This window comes from Eucyclogobius newberryi, unplaced genomic scaffold, assembly GCF_026437365.1.
Source record: "Eucyclogobius newberryi isolate DKJ021-1_F unplaced genomic scaffold, fEucNew1.0.hap1 SCAF_9, whole genome shotgun sequence".
NCBI classification, from domain to species: domain Eukaryota; kingdom Metazoa; phylum Chordata; class Actinopteri; order Gobiiformes; family Gobiidae; genus Eucyclogobius; species Eucyclogobius newberryi.
Window position 1 is genome coordinate 38980774 of NW_027316532.1, and position 18760 is coordinate 38999533.

An 18760-nucleotide genomic window follows, 5' to 3' on the forward strand; every position below is an offset into this window, starting at 1 on the left:
ATGCATTTCTATGGCTTTTTTACAAGTTAAATGACCAGAAATAGGAAAAAAACTGCAACATGAAGTCCTCTGCAAACAACCAAACCTCATGTCGTACTGGAGTGTTTAGTAAAAGGCCGTGGCTAAAGAGCCGCGGCGCAGTCAAATAGCCTCATGGCTAACCCTAACCCTAACCTTAACCTTAACCCTATCCCTAACCTTAACCCTAACCTTAACCTTAACCTTAACATTAACCCTAACCCTAACCCTAACCTTAACCTTAACCTTAACCTTAACATTAACCCTAACCCTAACCCTAACCCTAACACTAACCCTAACCCTAACCCTAACCTTAACCCTAACCCTAACCCTAACCCTAACCCTAACCTTAACCTTAACCTTAACCTTAACCTTAACATTAACCCTAACCCTAACCCTAACCCTAACCCTAACCCTAACCCTAACCCTAACCTTAACCCTAACCCTAACCCTAACCCTAACCCTAACCTGGCGTGGTCAAATAGCCCATCAGTTTCAGGAGCCGCAGCACAAAATAGCACAGCAGTTTGGGCCGCGCCCCGCGGCTCTGTAGCCACGCCCTTAGTAAAATGTACACTCTGAACCAAATCCTTTAACAGTGTAAAAGTGTAAACGCTGCTCGAACATACACAAATGCAAATACAACCATAAAATGTCTACATCTCCACGTGGCGGCGTGTGGAGTTTCGAGCTGCTCCTGCACCTGTGGCCTGGACATTTGGTTTTAAATGTATGGCGTACGTTCTAAGTTTAATATTTGCATGTTATTCAAAGTCTTGGTATATGTGAAGAGCTGCAGATACATCACAGTTTCCAGTTCTGTTTCAGCTCTGACAGATTTCACTACATCAACTTAAAAAAGATCTATGACCAAGATTTGGAGTTAAACACTGAACGAAACTCACATCATTAAACTTTGGGAAACCAGGACAGTCATTGATTCAATTATTTATGGGCCTAATTAATCTCTTCAGGGGGAGGACTTTCAGCAGCGGCATTGAGGCATGGGCAGAGCCTCTCCAGTCAGACCATCAATCTCCTGGAAGTCTAGGCAATTGTGTGTGAAAGAGAAGGGTAAAGTACCTGCCCCACCTCACCGCCGGGCCCCCCGGACCTCAAATTAATTGAATTTTTTAGCACTGCACTTAACTCACCCAGAATAGGGTCAATGAAATGAACCCAAATATCGTTAACGCAAAACAGCAAAGATGGAGAGAAAGAATACCGGCTTTTTAATGATCAGAGGGAAAAATGGCTGGAAATCCAATCCAAATATGTTCATAAAATTGAATAAATGTTGTAAAGCATTCTTTTAGCTGGGCGTGGGACTGCGATGTTTACTCCATTCTTTACTGTCATCTAAAGCTTACATCTTACATTAGTCATCATTTCATGGGCAACAAAATGTGAGAGTCTGGAATATGATTGTTATTATTGTCATTCAAAGAAAAGGCATAAATTCTTTGCGATTTCTTCCCACAAAATCCCACAGAAAGATTGTTAAAGTCGTTTACAAGCGCTAAGTGAGGTGTGTCTCTGTGATTTATGTGCGGTCGCCATGACGCCAACCAGAACTGCCCTGGGCACTCCCGTCTTAATGTGCAGGTAAAACGTGATGACTAGTTCTTCTTGTAGTTTCAAACACGCAGCGATTTGGACCAGATCGCTTTCGCAGTAAAAGCCCGGAATCCATTTTCCTGCAGATTTTCTTCAGAACTTTAAGAACATTGATGTTTTATACTGTAGAAGACTTGGACTTATAGCACTACAAAACACAGCCAGTTTGAGTGTTATTTATCTCTGCGGTGAAAACATCTTCAAATAACACACATTTGTTTCTCCACGTCTGTCTGTCGCCCGCTGTTCGCTCGTCTGCGCAGTTTATAAACCGCCACGAACGCAACCAGTTGTTCTCTGCGTCATTACAACCATCAAAACGCCTGCAAATCAAACCAAATTATGTACCGAGCTCTTCTCTTTTAATGCCAGCTGTGATGTTCTTGTCCTGCTCTAATTAAGAAGTTTCACAGGATTGTTCTCTTCTTTCTAGGTTTCTCGTGCGTGCCAGCGATATGAGCGCTCAGGAGGAACAGAACTGGGGAGTGCGTTCGAGGACAGCAACACGTGTATCTCCATTGTTCAAAACGGACCATTCTAAACTACTGGATTTAATTGATTCATTCATCAGTCTGTTTTTGACCCCGTCCAATCAGTGACCTTCCAAAATGGCCACCTCCATTGTTCTTTTCCTTTTCTTGTTTCTCTTTGAAGGAGAAACAAGTGGTATTTCATCAGCTGCCAGCTCCGTGCAGCGGGACGGTGATTTGCAGCTATTATCAAACAGCCACGCACAAGATTTGTCTCGTCATAAGTTCACGGTCAAAGGACGAAAAAGTCGGCAAGAAGATGGATTGAAAACCCCGCCCCATTTGTTTTTGCAACTGAATGACAGAAAGTTAAATGAAACTGACTTCAAGTACAAGCTGGCGAGACAAATGGAGGCGCTTAAACCAACGACTGCCAAAACACCCCGCGACGAACGCACGAGAAATCGCCATAAAACGGTGGATACTTTCATTAATATCACAAGTTCGGAGCAGCAGCGGCGGCGGCGGGACAGTTGTTCTGAGACAGGTGTCCACTTTGTGCCGGTGAGGACAGCGGCGAAGAGGGTCAGGGAGGACGGCGGCGGCGAAGGAGGGCGGAGCACACAGCCACTTGGTTTCAGGCGAAAGAGGAGCTGGCTCTGGAATCAGTTCTTTGTGATCGAGGAGTACAGAGGACCAGAGCCGGTGCTGATCGGACGGGTGAGTCGCAAACACAGAGCACGCTTCAGAGGAAAGTTACGTAACAATGTTTTACACTTGAAGATACATGTCACAACCAATATCACACCACTCAGTTCAGCCACTGTGAAGTGTATGAGCATTGTCCTGTTCCTCTGAGCAATACACTCTTGTCCTGTTCCTCTGAGCAATACACTCTTGTCCTGTTCCTCTGAGCAATACACTCTTGTCCTGTTCCTTTGAGCAATACACTCTTGTCCTGTTCCTTTGAGCAATACACTCTTGTCCTGTTCCTCTGAGCAATACACTCTTGTCCTGTTCCTCTGAGCAATACACTCTTGTCCTGTTCCTCTGAGCAATACACTCTTGTCCTGTTCCTCTGAGCAATACACTCTTGTCCTGTTCCTCTGAGCAATACACTCTTGTCCTGTTCCTCTGAGCAATACACTCTTGTCCTGTTCCTCTGAGCAATACACTCTTGTCCTGTTCCTCTGAGCAATACACTCTTGTCCTGTTCCTCTGAGCAATACACTCTTGTCCTGTTCCTCTGAGCAATACACTCTTGTCCTGTTCCTCTGAGCAATACACTCTTGTCCTGTTCCTCTGAGCAATACACTCTTGTCCTGTTCCTCTGAGCAATACACTCTTGTCCTGTTCCTCTGAGCAATACACTCTTGTCCTGTTCCTCTGAGCAATACACTCTTGTCCTGTTCCTCTGAGCAATACACTCTTGTCCTGTTCCTCTGAGCAATACACTCTTGTCCTGTTCCTCTGAGCAATACACTCTTGTCCTGTTCCTCTGAGCAATACACTCTTGTCCTGTTCCTTTGAGCAATACACTCTTGTCCTGTTCCTTTGAGCAATACACTCTTGTCCTGTTCCTTTGAGCAATACACTCTTGTCCTGTTCCTTTGAGCAATACACTCTTGTCCTGTTCCTTTGAGCAATACACTCTTGTCCTGTTCCTTTGAGCAATACACTCTTGTCCTGTTCCTTTGAGCAATACACTCTTGTCCTGTTCCTTTGAGCAATACACTCTTGTCCTGTTCCTCTGAGCAATACACTCTTGTCCTGTTCCTCTGAGCAATACACTCTTGTCCTGTTCCTTTGAGCAATACACTCTTGTCCTGTTCCTCTGAGCAATACACTCTTGTCCTGTTGTCCACATGTGGGAAAAACACAATTGGTCTCGTTAAGGGGTAAATGCTTTATTCTTAGTCGATTCATTTAGAAATATAATAATGAATAAAACATCGTTGTATTTTGATGATATAAACTAAACAGATTCTATATGAAAAGACATTTTGTAACAAAGACAGACACAAAAAAACAAATTCATTTTCAACAATATTACACTTAAATATTCTCTCTCTTGTTGTAACAATATTATATTATGTTATAAAAGTATTCTAAAAGTCTCAATATACAATAGAAATAATCTAAAATTCTATCTGGTCGACTCCCAAAATAGTCAAAAGTTGCAGTTATTTCATTTACAGTGTTTACCACAAAACTGTAGATATGGAGGATGTATATAACATGGAGGATGTATATAACATGGAGGATGTATATAACATGGAGGATGTATATAACATGGAGGATGTATATAACATGTATATAACATGGAGGATGTATATAACATGGAGGATGTATATAACATGGAGGATGTATATAACATGGAGGATGTATATAACATGTATATAACATGGAGGATGTATATAACATGTATATAACATGGAGGATGTATATAACATGGAGGATGTATATAACATGGAGGATGTATAATCGTGTATAATCGTGTTGTGGAGCGGCTGGAAAAAACACATTAATAAATACAATTCTAACACCACAGAAAGATGAAAATATAAAAATAAAACAACACTTTTATTATATATTTAGAAAATATACTTTTACTTAAGTTAATACTTTATTTAACGTTACCATTTGGTGCTGTACTAATGATAATAATCTGATAATAATCATGACAAATGTTTAAATGAGTCAGTTTATGTTTCAGCATCGATTCGTTTCTGAGAATCTTTTTCTTTTCTTTTTTAACGACACAAAACCATTAATATTATTTTGGTCAAGATTGTGTTTCTTTCTTTTTGCTTTTGTCTGTTTTTACATTGATTTGCTTGACAGACACAGACTTTACAGTTCAGTCTGAGTCAGGGACAAAGAAACACAATAATCGCTCATTAATCAAAATCAATGTCCATTTATGAGATATTGATGTCGGCACGTCACACATAATGTACAAAAGTATAAATAAAGTATGAAATAGTTCTAATTGAGCTGAGGTCAAACACACGTGACAATAAGATCTCATTAGTGAAGATTTAGCCCGGTTTATTCACAAGTGTTAAAAGAAAAGAAAGTGTCTCAAAAGGAACTTATCGTCTGCTTTTATTCTGCACTAAAACTCTGCTAAATATAACTCCACTGGGGAGGGAATAAACCAGGACTAAACCTGTGCTAAAGCAGGACTAAAAGACACTTATCCAGACTAAGTGAGGACAAGCCAGTACTAAACCAGGACATAAGAAGGACTAAACCAGGACATGAGAAGGCCTAAACCAGGACATAAGAAGGACTAAACCAGGACTAAACCAGGACATGAGAAGGCCTAAACCAGGACATAAGAAGGACTAAACCAGGACTAAACCAGGACATGAGAAGGCCTAAACCAGTGCTAAACCAGGACATAAGAAGGACTAAACCAGGACATAAGAAGGACTAAACCAGGACATAAGAAGGACTAAACCAGTGCTAAACCAGGACATAAGAAGGACTAAACCAGGACATAAGAAGGACTAAACCAGGCCATAAGAAGGACTAAACCAGGCCATAAGAAGGACTAAACCAGGACATAAGAAGGACTAAACCAGGACATAGGAAGGACTAAACCAGGACATAAGAAGGACTAAACCAGGCCATAAGAAGGACTAAACCAGGCCATAGGAAGGAAATAAAACCAGTACTAAACCAGGCCATAAGAAGAACAAAATCAGGACTAAACCAGGACATAAGAAGGACTAAACCAGGCCATAAGAAGGACTAAACCAGGACATAAGAAGGACTAAACCAGGACATAAGAAGGACTAAACCAGGACATAAGAAGGACTAAACCAGGACATAAGAAGGACTAAACCAGTGCTAAACCAGGACATAAGAAGGACTAAACCAGGACATAAGAAGGACTAAACCAGGACATAAGAAGGACTAAACCAGGACATAAGAAGGACTAAACCAGGCCATAAGAAGGACTAAACCAGGACATAAGAAGGACTAAACCAGGACATAAGAAGGACTAAACCAGGCCATAAGAAGGACTAAACCAGGACATAAGAAGGACTAAACCAGGACATAAGAAGGACTAAACCAGGACATAAGAAGGACTAAACCAGGCCATAAGAAGGACTAAACCAGGCCATAAGAAGGACTAAACCAGGACTAAACCAGGACATGAGAAGGCCTAAACCAGTGCTAAACCAGGCCATAAGAAGGACTAAACCAGGCCATAAGAAGAACAAAATCAGGACTAAACCAGGACATAAGAAGGACTAAACCAGGCCATAGGAAGGAAATAAAACCAGTACTAAACCAGGCCATAAGAAGAACAAAATCAGGACTAAACCAGGACATAAGAAGGACTAAACCAGGACTAAACCAGGACATAAGAAGGACTAAACCAGGACATAAGAAGGACAAAACCAGGACTAAACCAGGACATAAGAAGGACTAAACCAGGACTAAACCAGGACATAAGAAGGACTAAACCAGGACTAAACCAGGACATAAGAAGGACAAAACCAGGACTAAACCAGGACATAAGAAGGACTAAACCAGGACTAAACCAGGACATAAGAAGGACTAAACCAGGACTAAACCAGGACATAAGAAGGACTAAACCAGGACATAGGAAGGAAATAAAACCAGTACTAAACCAGGACATAGGAAGGAAATAAAACCAGTACTAAACCAGGACATAAGAAGGAAATAAAACCAGGACTAAACCAGGACATAAGAAGGACTAAACCAGGACTAAACAAGGACATAAGAAGGACTAAACCAGCACTAAACCAGGACATAGGAAGGAAATAAAACCAGGACTAAACCAGGACATAGGAAGAACTAAACCAGAACCTATGGAACTTATGGTCTAAACCAGGAGTAAGAAAAGACTAAACCGGGACTCAGGAAGGACAAAACCAGTTGTCATATTTCAGTCCATAGTGATGCAAGTTGATTTAATGCATGTGATGGTTGCCATGGACACATACATTACATTTACTACACACTCGTCGTCCCCGTCTCCGGCACAAATCTTGCACATTTGATCCAGTTTGGTTGTGGCAGCTGCGTCACGTCCCATTTGCCAGCACATGTCCTCACCCCACTTCTTCTGCCGGTGGTGTAACATTTGGAAGTGTCATGGATGATTTTTCCCATAGTGCACCTGTACCGGTCCCATCCCCGGGGTCAACACACTGGCATTTCACAGTCAGGTGCTCAAACGCTAATGCTATCTTAGGCGAGATCAGATCAGCTGTAGGATGGACCCGTGCCAGCCGCCGCTTCAGCCGCTTCAGCCGCTTCAGCCGCTTCAGCCGCTTCACGCTTCAGCCGCTTCACGCTTCAGCCGCTTCAGCCGCTTCAGCCGCTTCAGCCGCTTCAGCCGCTTCAGCCGCTTCAGCCGCTTCACGCTTCAGCCGCTTCAGCCGCTTCAGCCGCTTCAGCCGCTTCAGCCGCTTCACGCTTCAGCCGCTTCAGCCGCTTCAGCCGCATGCTTTATAGTGACAGTGTGGATTGGATTCTTAGTCGAGCGGCGTGCACCTCATAAATGTTTAATCTGCCGCTCCGCTTGTTATTGATACAGTGGGAGGGGGGGAGGGAGGGCGGGAGGGGGAACAGCAATCCAAATAAGTGGAGGCACCCGGCACCTCTCACGCTACAAACACAAGGTCTTAACCACTGATAAACAAGGATCTATACAGGAAGACGTGTGTAAGAAGGATGATTCTGCAGAGCCAGGCCAGAAAAGACTGGATTTAAATGCACTAAATTGAAATTGAAATTGCATTATCCCTCAGAGCTGTGTTAGTCATTGGTTTAAGGAGAAAACAGCATCTAAATGTGGACAAATCTACAATGAAGTGGGACTACATTTGGACAACCATTTTAAGAAAAAACTAAACCAGACAAATATCACTAAACCAGGAAATTGCTGTTGATGTTTAGAGACACGTTTTAGCCTTGGATCTATTATATAATCGGTTTAGCACATCATCTTATTGTGATGTTATTGATATCGACACACTTTTGTCCAGATTGCCTGAGCCTGTATAAAAACACCTCTACAGCCCGAGTGCAGGGGCCACAGTTTGAGAACACTTCAATAAAACACACAACGAGGAAATTCCTCCTGGAAATCTTTGTTTGCTCAAAATAGACTCGGTCGTGTCTCACCTGTTGGTGTGAGATTCAACAGTTTGAACAACAGGCGTTAAATGAAAATGTAATTTCCCAATAGAAACATGACTAATAGATGCAGTACATTTGGAGGTTGATAAATATTTGGAGATTTCATTTCTTTTGATGAAGAATCTTGCAGTGACAGAGAAATGTGAGATAAATTATACACAATAATGTCAGGACTTTATTCTTTGGTTTTAATTAAATAAACTGTGTCGTACATGTTTAAAATGCATTTAGGCTCAAATAATACTTTCACATTATATTCTGAGTTAATGTCTTCAGGGCATCAGTTAAATTAGAATTACACTGTCTAAGCCTAATATTTGGTAAGACCGCCTTTAGCTTTATTTACGGCGCACTTTCGCTGCGGCAGTTAATTAATAGTTAATAAGCTTCTGCAATATTCAAAGATTTATTTCCATTCTTTTTCACACTGATCCTGTCTTGATGATGAACCTTCTGCAGCTCGTCCCAAACAGATTAGTTTCTTCTTCTCCTTAGTTGTTTCCTCTGCTCGATGCCAATGATTTAACCCTTCTCAAACACACTGAAATCGTTTCCATGACCACGGGATTCGTCTCTCCACACGGTTGTTTCAGAAATGAGAAGCCACTCGCTGCATCAGTCAGGTTTAAATACCGTGTTACTGCTGAAAAGATGATCAGTTCTGTAGTTGGAGGCTCCGCCCACTGTATATTTTTTAAGTTCAATCCAAGTTGTGACTTTTTTGCGACAGGCGCTGTAAGTTTTGTTGCACTCTGGTCGGCCTCAGTGTTGAACATCATGCTTTCCCCCTGTTTCCTGTGCAATAACCTAAACATAATGACAGTGTAGGTCCCAGTGGAACATTCAGCTGTGAGCACATCGAGGCGAGGATCCAGACTCTGCGGTGTTACAGGACCATTCCCCGCGTCCCGGTGTCTTTGTCTGAGCGCGTAGGATGAATTTGTGTCCCGCCGTGAGAGTGTTTTTCCACGCTGACTGAAGCACAGCAGGACAATTAGACTGAGCGGAGAGAGGCCCATATAAAGCCAGAGGAGCACGCTGCGACCACGATGTTGTGGCAGTCAAGTCTGGCTCTAAATCGATGACAGTTTTTGATGTGAGTAGAAGAGTCTTTTGTCTGGGAAGGAGGCGGTTGTTTTCATGAGGTTATTTTAAGCTATTATATAATGTATGACCTGGTCTGATCAGGTTTTCCTTCTATGTTGTGCTAAAAAAGAAATAACATGTCAAATTTAATGTTAATGTAGATCTCAAATTATAATATTATACAGCATAACATAACTAGTATTCTTGTTTCTATTCATATTCATATTATTAGGCCCGAGCGCCACAAGCTGGCGAGAGGCCTATTAATCTCGTAAGGCCGTGCGAAGCACGGCTGCGAAAGTGCGCACGTAGTGCGCACGAAATTGAGCGCGAAGCGCTCGCCCACTTCCAAACACTCACTAACGCACTCCTTCACTCATGCACGCCCCGTGCATACTAATTAGTAGTAGGAAAATGGAACATTACCGTTGTAAACGGGCGAAGCCCGTGCAAAAGTGCGCACTAAACGAGCACCTTACATTGGGATCCCCATATAAAGCACTCATTTGCGCTAAGTACCTCACGAATACGTTCCCCATCTCTTGCATGTTCCGTGCATATAAACATGTAATGCAAAAATTGAACATTATTACTGTATAGAGGGCCAAAAACACAAAGTGGGCGGAGCCCACTCAAAATTAACAAAAGTACCCGTCAGTGACCAGGGACCCACACCATGAGGTAGGAAAGCGCGAGCGCTTTCCGAAAATGTATAGTTTATGATATTTGAAAAATGGGAAACATTGTTTTCGCATCAGAATATTATTCTTTCTTCTTCTTCTCGGGACCAACCCCCCTATTTTTCACCCAGTGAACATTGACGAAAAGTCACAAAAAATTGCACACCTCTAAAAATCGTGCCTCTCTACATTCTGGCTATTTCCCTTTTCTAAAATAAAAAAAATTGGCGCGTCAGCGCCCCCAAATGTACCAAAAATGCATTGAGAGATGGGAAATGACCCAAAAAAAATCTGATCGTAGAATCATGAAATTTGGCGCAGAGGTAGATGGTGACAAGAGAAGTAAAAAATATTATTACGGCAACGCCGTCCGCCCAACCAGATGTCGGCCATATTGCTTCAAAAATGGCTAAACATGACTTCGGAGTTTTTCCAAACGTCGTACTTTTACGAACTCCTCCCAGGGCGTTGGCCCTAAAAAGCTGAAATTTGGTGAAAATGCTACTGAGGAGTGGGACATCAAAAGTTATCCAAATTACATTGATACCTCTCACGGTCTCTGTGCGGCGAAGCCACAAACTGTAGCTAGAATTTCAGAAATCTCCCATATTTAAAATTTCTGCCGTTTGCGCAGATAAAGTCCGAATTGCGTCAAATTAGAATCAGTTGTTAAACTCTTTGCCCTAAACCTACTTGAAGTGAAATAAATTCATTTGGCGCCACAGCGCCCCCTACAGATTTTATATGGAGGTTAAATGTTTAGTTTTGCGAAATTATATGAAATTTGACACACAACTCAATTTTAGCATCCCCATCAAAAAAGTCAATGAGACCCATGTCATAATTGTTATGGCGTTGCCGTAACGATGACCGAAACCTCCCATGTTATTCCAATGGGGAAATCGCCAGAACATGTTTACACTTTATACTTTCACAAACTCCTCCCAGGGCTTTAGCCCTATTAACCTGAAATTTGGTGAGACTCATCTTCAGGGGTGGACCGTCAAAAGTTATCCACATTTTTATTCAAAGAGTCACGGTGTCTGTGCGGCAAAGCCGCACATTTTGCCAAGAATTCAAAATAAAATAGCTTTTTGATGGTAAAACAAAGGGGAGAAGATGTGACAGCGTCACAGATTCAGCAGTAGGCGTAATAAAAGGACAATTGGGGCGCGTTAGCGCCCCCTCCTCTTGCGGCTTGGCGGCGGCGTGGCGAGGGCCGATCATTGCCGCTTGCGGCTATATTTATTATTATTATTCAAAGACCAAAAAGGAATGGAAAATGTTAACGAAACCAGACTTTATCAAAACCAAGCGTGCAAGATCGTAAACAGCTCTAAATCGGTTTAATAAGGGGTTAATCTATAGATGGGGGAATATATATGTAAACAAAGGTATGCATCTGGTCTAACTCAAGTCTTATATCAGGATCTAAACCAGTATCAAATCAGATCTAAAATGACTTTAAACTCCCGTCACTAAAAGGTTCTTGGTCGACGACGCGCTCAGTGCATTGATTAATCCACCAACAGAGTCATGAAGCTCTCAAACATTAAGGACCACTATCTACATGTAGCTGTAATCAAAGTACAGACAAGTAAAAGAGTTAATGGTCAAATTTATACAGCACTTTTTGATCTTCAAGCCACTCAAAGCGCTTCACATGAAAGAACGACTCACAGACGCTGCAAAAAACTCACCGTTGTTCGATTAACCGACTGAACGACTGTCAGCAGCCCTATTAAACATCAGGCCTGAACCAGGTAATATATAAATCAAATATTGGAAAACACTTTAGTAATGATGCTTCTAGTTTGGATGAATGTATCTAGAGTACAGCGTCTGATTAGAAAATGCTCGCGCTGTAGTGGCTGTGACAGGGCCGTCTGTGCGTGTGAAGTCAAAATCAAAGCTAGTTTTTGAAGAAAGGGAATGCGAAAGTGGGGAGCATAAGCCCAGAGTCCCTTATCCAGCAGTTTGTGGGGGGTGGCTCCATCACAAGTACTCTAATCCTTAACTCTATTCGCTAACAACATCCGCGCTGCTCGGCCGAGGCCCTGCACTAATCTAGCTCTTGACTGGCTCCATGTGAAGAGGAGGCGAGAGCAAGAGGTGCAGAGACATATGCGTGTGCACATAATACTCACATACGCATTAGCATGTACGCACATGTGTTAAGACCTGCACCCTATGCCATTTCTCTTAAAGGATTATAATGGTAAGTTATAAACAAGACGAGTAGCATAGTAATGTATGAAACAGAACGATAGTGGCTACAAAGTGGCAAATGATTGGCACATGTTGTAGACATTTTTACATTTGCTGTTCTCTGTAGACGCTCTGGGCTGCTTAGTTTTAGTTTGAATGTGGCTAAAGCACGATCCGTCTCTGTGGCAAAGACTTGAAATTCATGTGTATTATTATTTTGCCTATAGTCAGTTTACCCTGACATAACTCTGTATATAATACTGTATATAATACTGAACACTGTCCTCTACTTTCTCCCTCAACCCATGAGTAAACTTTGCTTCTTTGCTTGCTTTACTTAAACCAACTTATTACTGAACTTTTCAACCCATAAACTTACTGTGGCATCATCATCTGTACCTCAGCTCAAAGCATAATTCTCATATTTTACTGCAAACATATTGTTTACTCTTTATGTTGTTTTGACATGAGCTTAAAGTTAAGGGTTAAAAGTGACACATTTACTGGACTTTACTGAGCTACCAACCTTGTTACAACAGTGTTTCTGTGTTTTTATTGATTCCTGCATGTTTGATTAATTATTAATTGTCCTGAACCTGAGGCTTGAATGCTGAGAAAATTCCTGTTTTCACCTACCTCCTATCTGTGACCCTTTTCCCTCCTTCTCCACGTAAGTGAGCCGAGTTCCCGCTGGACTAGAAGTGCAGATCTGTGTCAGTAAGAGTCAGAAGCTGTCAGGACTTCATTTGCAGATAGATGGTGATTGGTTGAATCCTTCTGTCACTCACTCAAAGCTCCAGGGACGCTGACCAAAAGAAGGAGTGAGTGTAACAGAGGAGCTGTCAATCACTATTGATGAACATTTTTAAACGTTCAGTTCATTGCAACAATAGGTGTCAGGGGTTCCCAAACTTTTCAGGCCGGGACCCCCAAATAACTGTCTCAGGACCCCACAATAACTGTCTCAGGACCCCCACAATAAACATCTGTAATCATTTCCAAACTTTTAAAGTAGGGTAAAATAAGGTTGATTTGCTTTAATTTTAGTCATCATCTGACCCAATTTCACTAAAACACTGTTTTTAATAGATACGGTGTCATTAATTTTTCATTTACATCTTGCTCACGACCCCCCGGGATGTCCAGACTCCCACTTTGGGAACCACTGTCTTAGCACTGCCGTACTGATCTCACTTACTTATGAATAATATAATAATAACAGAATAATAGGACAGTCCAGGTTGGATTTGTATCGATAAATTGCCCATCCTTAACTTAGAATGTTATGTGTCAATCTAAAAAGACATGATTATTGTCCCTTATTGCCCACATTGTACTGGGAAGTGTGCTTAGGAGTCAGGAGCAGTGGGTAGAGCCTCGTGGATTAAGAGCATGAGCCTCCGGGGCACAGAGACGTGAAGGTTTGTGGTCAGGACGCTCCGTGTGATCAAGGCTGAGTAATCTCTTCAGCGTTCTATTTCCGTGCGCCGCTGTTTGGTCTTTTACCTATCTCCTCCTTCTCGCTCCAATATCCTCTGTGCCATTAAAGAGCCAAAGTGTACGCTGCACCAGAGAGCGGATGAAAGACGGGAGGGGGCATAGTAAATGAGAGCAGATGGGCGTTCTGTGTAAAAAGACAGACATAAGAAATGAAAAAAGTGCTTTAAAAGGTGCTGCGGAGTCGGGCAGATGGATTTACTGGAAGGCCAGATGGAAAAGATTTAGAGACAAATATAGCCGGGACAAATGCGTCTGTGGACATGCATACATTTACAAGGCCACTGTCCCGTCCTGATGAAGGGGTTCCCTCTGCAAATCTCCCATTGATTTGTGGCCTGGGCCGTACTGTCCCCTCGTGGTTGGAGTTAGTGGTCGTGTAACACACTTTACTGGGGAAATGAAGTGGAGGCAGTAAATTCACAAGTATGTTTTTCCTGTCTCGTGTCCACCGTTTCCTCTCAACTAAACATCCCCCAAACCAACCGTATAAATGCAATCTCTTTCCCTTCGTATCTTTCTTTATTGCTTAGAAGAACTAAAACTGGACATTTTTTACAAAGTTTTTGACGCTTTTAACCAAGAGGTGTTTCAAGTCCTTCAAGTGCAGTGTATATGCCTATAATAATAATAATAATAATGATAAATATAGCCGCAAGCGGCAATGATCGGCCCTCGCCACACCGCCGCCACGCCCCAAGAGGAGTCCTTTGTCCTTTTATTACGCCTACTGCTGAATCTGTGACGCTGTCACATCTTCTCCCCTTTGTTTTACCATCAAAAAGCTATTTTATTTTTAATTCTTGGCAAAATGTGCGGCTTTGCCGCACAGACACCGTGACTCTTTGAATAAAAATGTGGATAACTTTTGATGGTCCTGAAGATGAGTCTCACCAAATTTCAGGTTAATAGGGCTGACGCCCTGAGGGGGAGGAGTTTGTGAAAGTGTAAACATGTTCTGGCGATTTCCCCATTGGAATAACATGGGAGGTTTTGGTCATCGCTACGGCAAAACCATAACAATTATGACATGGGTCTCATTGACTTTTTTGATGCAGCCAAAATTGAGTTGTGTGTCAAATTTCATAAAATTTTGCAAAACTAAACATTTAACCTCCATATAAAATCTGTAGGGGGCGCTGTGGCTCCAAATAAATTTATTTCACTTCAAGTACGTTTAGCGCAAAGAGTTTAACAACTGATTCTAATTTGACGCAATTCGGACTTTATCTGCGCTAACGGCAGAAATGTAAAATTTGGGAGATTTCTGAAATTCTAGCTACAGTTTGTGGCTTCGCCGCACAGAGACCGTGACAGGGTCAATGTCATTTGAATAACTTTTGATGTTCCACTCCTCAGTAGCATTTTCACCAAATTTCAGCTTTTTAGAGCCAACGCCCTGGGAGGAGTTCGTAAAAGTACGACGTTTGGAAAAACTCCGAAGTCATGTTTAGCCATTTTTGAAGCATTATGGCCGACATTTGGTTGGGCGGACGGCGTTGCCGTAGTAATATTTTTTACTTCTCTTGTCACCATCTACCTCTGCGCCATATTTCATGATTCTACGATCAGATTTTTTTTGGGTCATCTCTCAATGCATTTTTGGTACATTTGGGGGCGCTGACGCGCCAATTTTTTAATTTTAGAAAAGGGAAATAGCCAGAATGTAGAGAGGCACGATTTTTAGAGGTGTGCACATTTTTGTGACTTTTCGTCAATGTTCACTGGGTGAAAAATATGGGGGTTGGTCCCGAGAAGAAAGAAAGAAAGAATAATATTCCGATGCGAAAACAATGTTTCCCATTTTTCAAATATCATAAACTATACATTTTCGGAAAGCGTTCGCGCTTTCCTACCTCATGGTGTGGGTCCCTGGTCACTGACGGGTACTTTCCTTAATTTTGAGTGGGCTCCGCCCACTTTGTGTTTTTGGCACTCTATACAGTAATAATGTTCAATTTTTGCATTACATGTTTATATGCACGGAACATGCATTTGCGGCCCACGTATTCGTGGGCCGCAAATGAGTGCTTGCAATGTAAAGTGCTCGTTTAGTGCGCACTTTTGCACGGGCTTCGCCCGTTTACAACGGTAATGTTCCATTTTCCTACTACTAATTAGTATGCACGGGGCGTGCATGAGTGGAGGAGTGCGTTAGTGAGTGTTTGGAAGTGGGCGAGCGCTTCGAGCTCGATTTCGTGCGCACTACGTGCGCATTTTCGCCTTACGAGATTAATAGGCCTCTCGCCAGCTTGTGGCGCTCGGGCCTAATAATGATTTAATAAGTCCTGGTCACAACTAGAGGAATTGGGATGGACCAGTTTGTCCCTATAAAATGAAACTCTTGTCTTAATGCTTCTTTTTTTGAGGAGAAACATCAATTGTCTCTAGTCACAAGGCTCAAGTCCAAGTCGAGTCCCAAATCTTTGTCCATTTTTTACAAATCCACATCATTAATCATCTTATAATTACCTATATGCTTTTCTAACTCCCATATATTGTCAGAATAATGAGTTTAAGGTTTGAATAACATCTAGTGCATGAACCACTTGATGTGCCACTTTGCATCAGACGTTTGCCGCCCGGGCCGCTGTCCAGACGCTCTCCCGATGGTGCTCGTGGTCTAATGCGCTGATTTCTGAGCATGCATCAGCGCTCATCCCGCCATCCCATACGTATTTGCCACACCTGGTGCTAGTCACACTCACTGAGCACATGTCAACTTTACATTAATCCTCCATTTCGCATCATTTCCGCCAATTGGCAGACAGAAAGACGGCCGTTAATGAGGGACGCCCGATTCAGCAAACCGCTAAGTGACATCAGCGCCTCAAGGTGTTCAAGTGTAGCTCTACTTTCATGTCTGTTCTGTGTTTCTTTGTCAGCTGCACACGGACATGGATAAAGGCGATGGCCACACGAAATACAAGCTGGAAGGAGAAGGCGTGGGCTCAGTTTTTGTCATTGACAGTAACACGGGGAACATACACGTCACCAAATCTCTGGATCGTGAAGAGAAGGACGAGTATCGCCTCATCGCTACGGTGATGGACAGAGAGACGGGCCGCGCCCTGGAGCCCTCGTCTGAGTTCATCATCAGAGTTCAGGACATCAACGACAACCCGCCCGTGTTCCCCGGCGAGCCCTACATGGCCACGGTCCCGGAGATGGCCAACATAGGTACAACGCTCACTGTCGTGTTTTAGTCCAGAAACTTAAAGATTTATTCTAACTATCTTTTCCATGGTTTGGTGGCGCATACGGTCATTTCTTAGCTTTTATTTCTGTCCTTCCATCATTTTCTTGTTGGTTGCACAGGAAATGTCCCCTTGGATTAATAGCTATTTAATTTTGAATGCCTAATTTGTATTTTTTACTTACTTTTCACATATTTGTCCTGTTGTGACCCACTGGCTTGTGAATATGCTCATGTTTTTTACTGTATTTATGTCTTTTCAACTATTTCTAAATAATGTATTCAATAATTAATATTTCAGCACCAACTACTACAACAAGCGGATAATTGATAGTGTTTTCTTTGCTCTGTAAATCTTTTAGAAGGAAAAGTCCAAAAGCCCCTGGTCTGTTGCATCTGGGTTTAAATCGCTTTCATCTCACTAAAGGCACTGCAAACATTTCTGTTTCATTCTGAACAAATAACGCAAGAGCTCTTTCTGGAAGTTATAAAACCCAGCTCAAAACAATAAGGTTAATAATGCACGCTAAAGGCCAGAATCCTTTCTCTGAACCTCGTGCACGAAACCCTTTCTTGGGACAGTCTGTGCCTCTTGTACAACGTGTCAAATGTAAATATCTCTAAGAACACACGGTCGTTGTCTGAACTGTATCAAACCTTCCAGCAAACACGTTTAATCCTGGGACATTTAAACATCTGGTACGTTCTATATTCACAGGCACGTCTATAATCCAAGTGACAGCCCGAGACGCGGATGATCCCACTTATGGAAACAGTGCGCGGCTGGTCTACGCCATCACACACGGGCAGGACTATTTCTCCGTGGACCCTCAAACAGGTCGGGATCACGACACACCTCTCATCCTCAAAGCCCCTCGTTAGAGCTGATGGTGATTAATGTCAGTCCCACTGGTGCAGTTACTTGTCGTATGTTTGACCATGTGTCCATGTCCAGATATAATTTATGAGTTTTAAAAGGTTGTGAAGCAAAAGGGTGTGAAAAAAAACTGCACTCGTCAGCCATAACATTATGACCCCCATGATAATGTTTGTAGCTGCTAGAGACACAGGTGGATATGAATGTAGAGGTATAATGTGTAATCTACTACAGTTCCTTTGGTACATTTAAGAAAACATTTATTGCAATTTGTTTTTTTATGATTCAATGTTTCATACGGTGTAAAAAGAAGGCATTTTAAAACTGGAGCCAGGTTTACATTTCTAGCTTCATATTGGATACGAAAGAAAAATGCACAGAGGTGATTTTGGACAGTTTATTTAGTCGTTTCCAACAAATCCTGGGGTAAGTTTGGGGTGAATTTTGCAGTTTCTGTCCTGATTTTGAGAGTGCAATACGACTAAAACTACTGGGACGCTGCCTGTAGCGTCTCCCTTTGAAATCTAAACCATATTGAGCATTTGATTGACACCACAACCTGATTTGAGCTTGTGTTGTTCACGTCCAGGGGTGCTGCGGACCGCCGTGCCCGACATGGACAGAGAGAGCCGTGACGAGTACTTGGTGGTGCTCCAGGCCAAGGACATGGGGGGACATTTGGGCGGCCTCTCCGGGACCACCACAGTGACGGTGAAGCTGAGTGACGTGAACGACAACCCGCCACACTTCCGACGCAGTAAGCACTCCCCGTTATCTCGCCGCCGCATCAACATTCTCCCGTTTCAATCTTACTCATGACGACTGGCAGCGCGCGTGCGTGAGCAAAGATTATAATGATGAAACGTCTTGTCATGCCATTCGTGACAGCCGTCTGATATCGTTTCCCTTCCTTTGGGCGGCAGTC

General features: G+C 42.6%; 1 protein-coding gene across 2 annotated transcripts in view; it reads left to right on the forward strand.

Moving 5' to 3' along the window:
• The first annotated feature begins 2580 nt into the window (after nucleotides 1–2580).
• LOC140353983 (cadherin-24-like) overlaps nucleotides 2581–18760 on the forward strand; it is a 52881-nt gene continuing 36701 nt past the window's right edge. For both annotated transcript variants that reach the window (XM_072438784.1, XM_072438785.1), the window contains exons 1-4: nucleotides 2581–2825; nucleotides 16648–16942; nucleotides 17677–17796; nucleotides 18425–18592. In XM_072438784.1, the coding sequence (XP_072294885.1) occupies nucleotides 16660–16942; nucleotides 17677–17796; nucleotides 18425–18592 (571 nt within the window). In that variant the 5' untranslated portion in view covers nucleotides 2581–2825; nucleotides 16648–16659. The remainder of the gene's footprint in view (nucleotides 2826–16647; nucleotides 16943–17676; nucleotides 17797–18424; nucleotides 18593–18760) is intronic.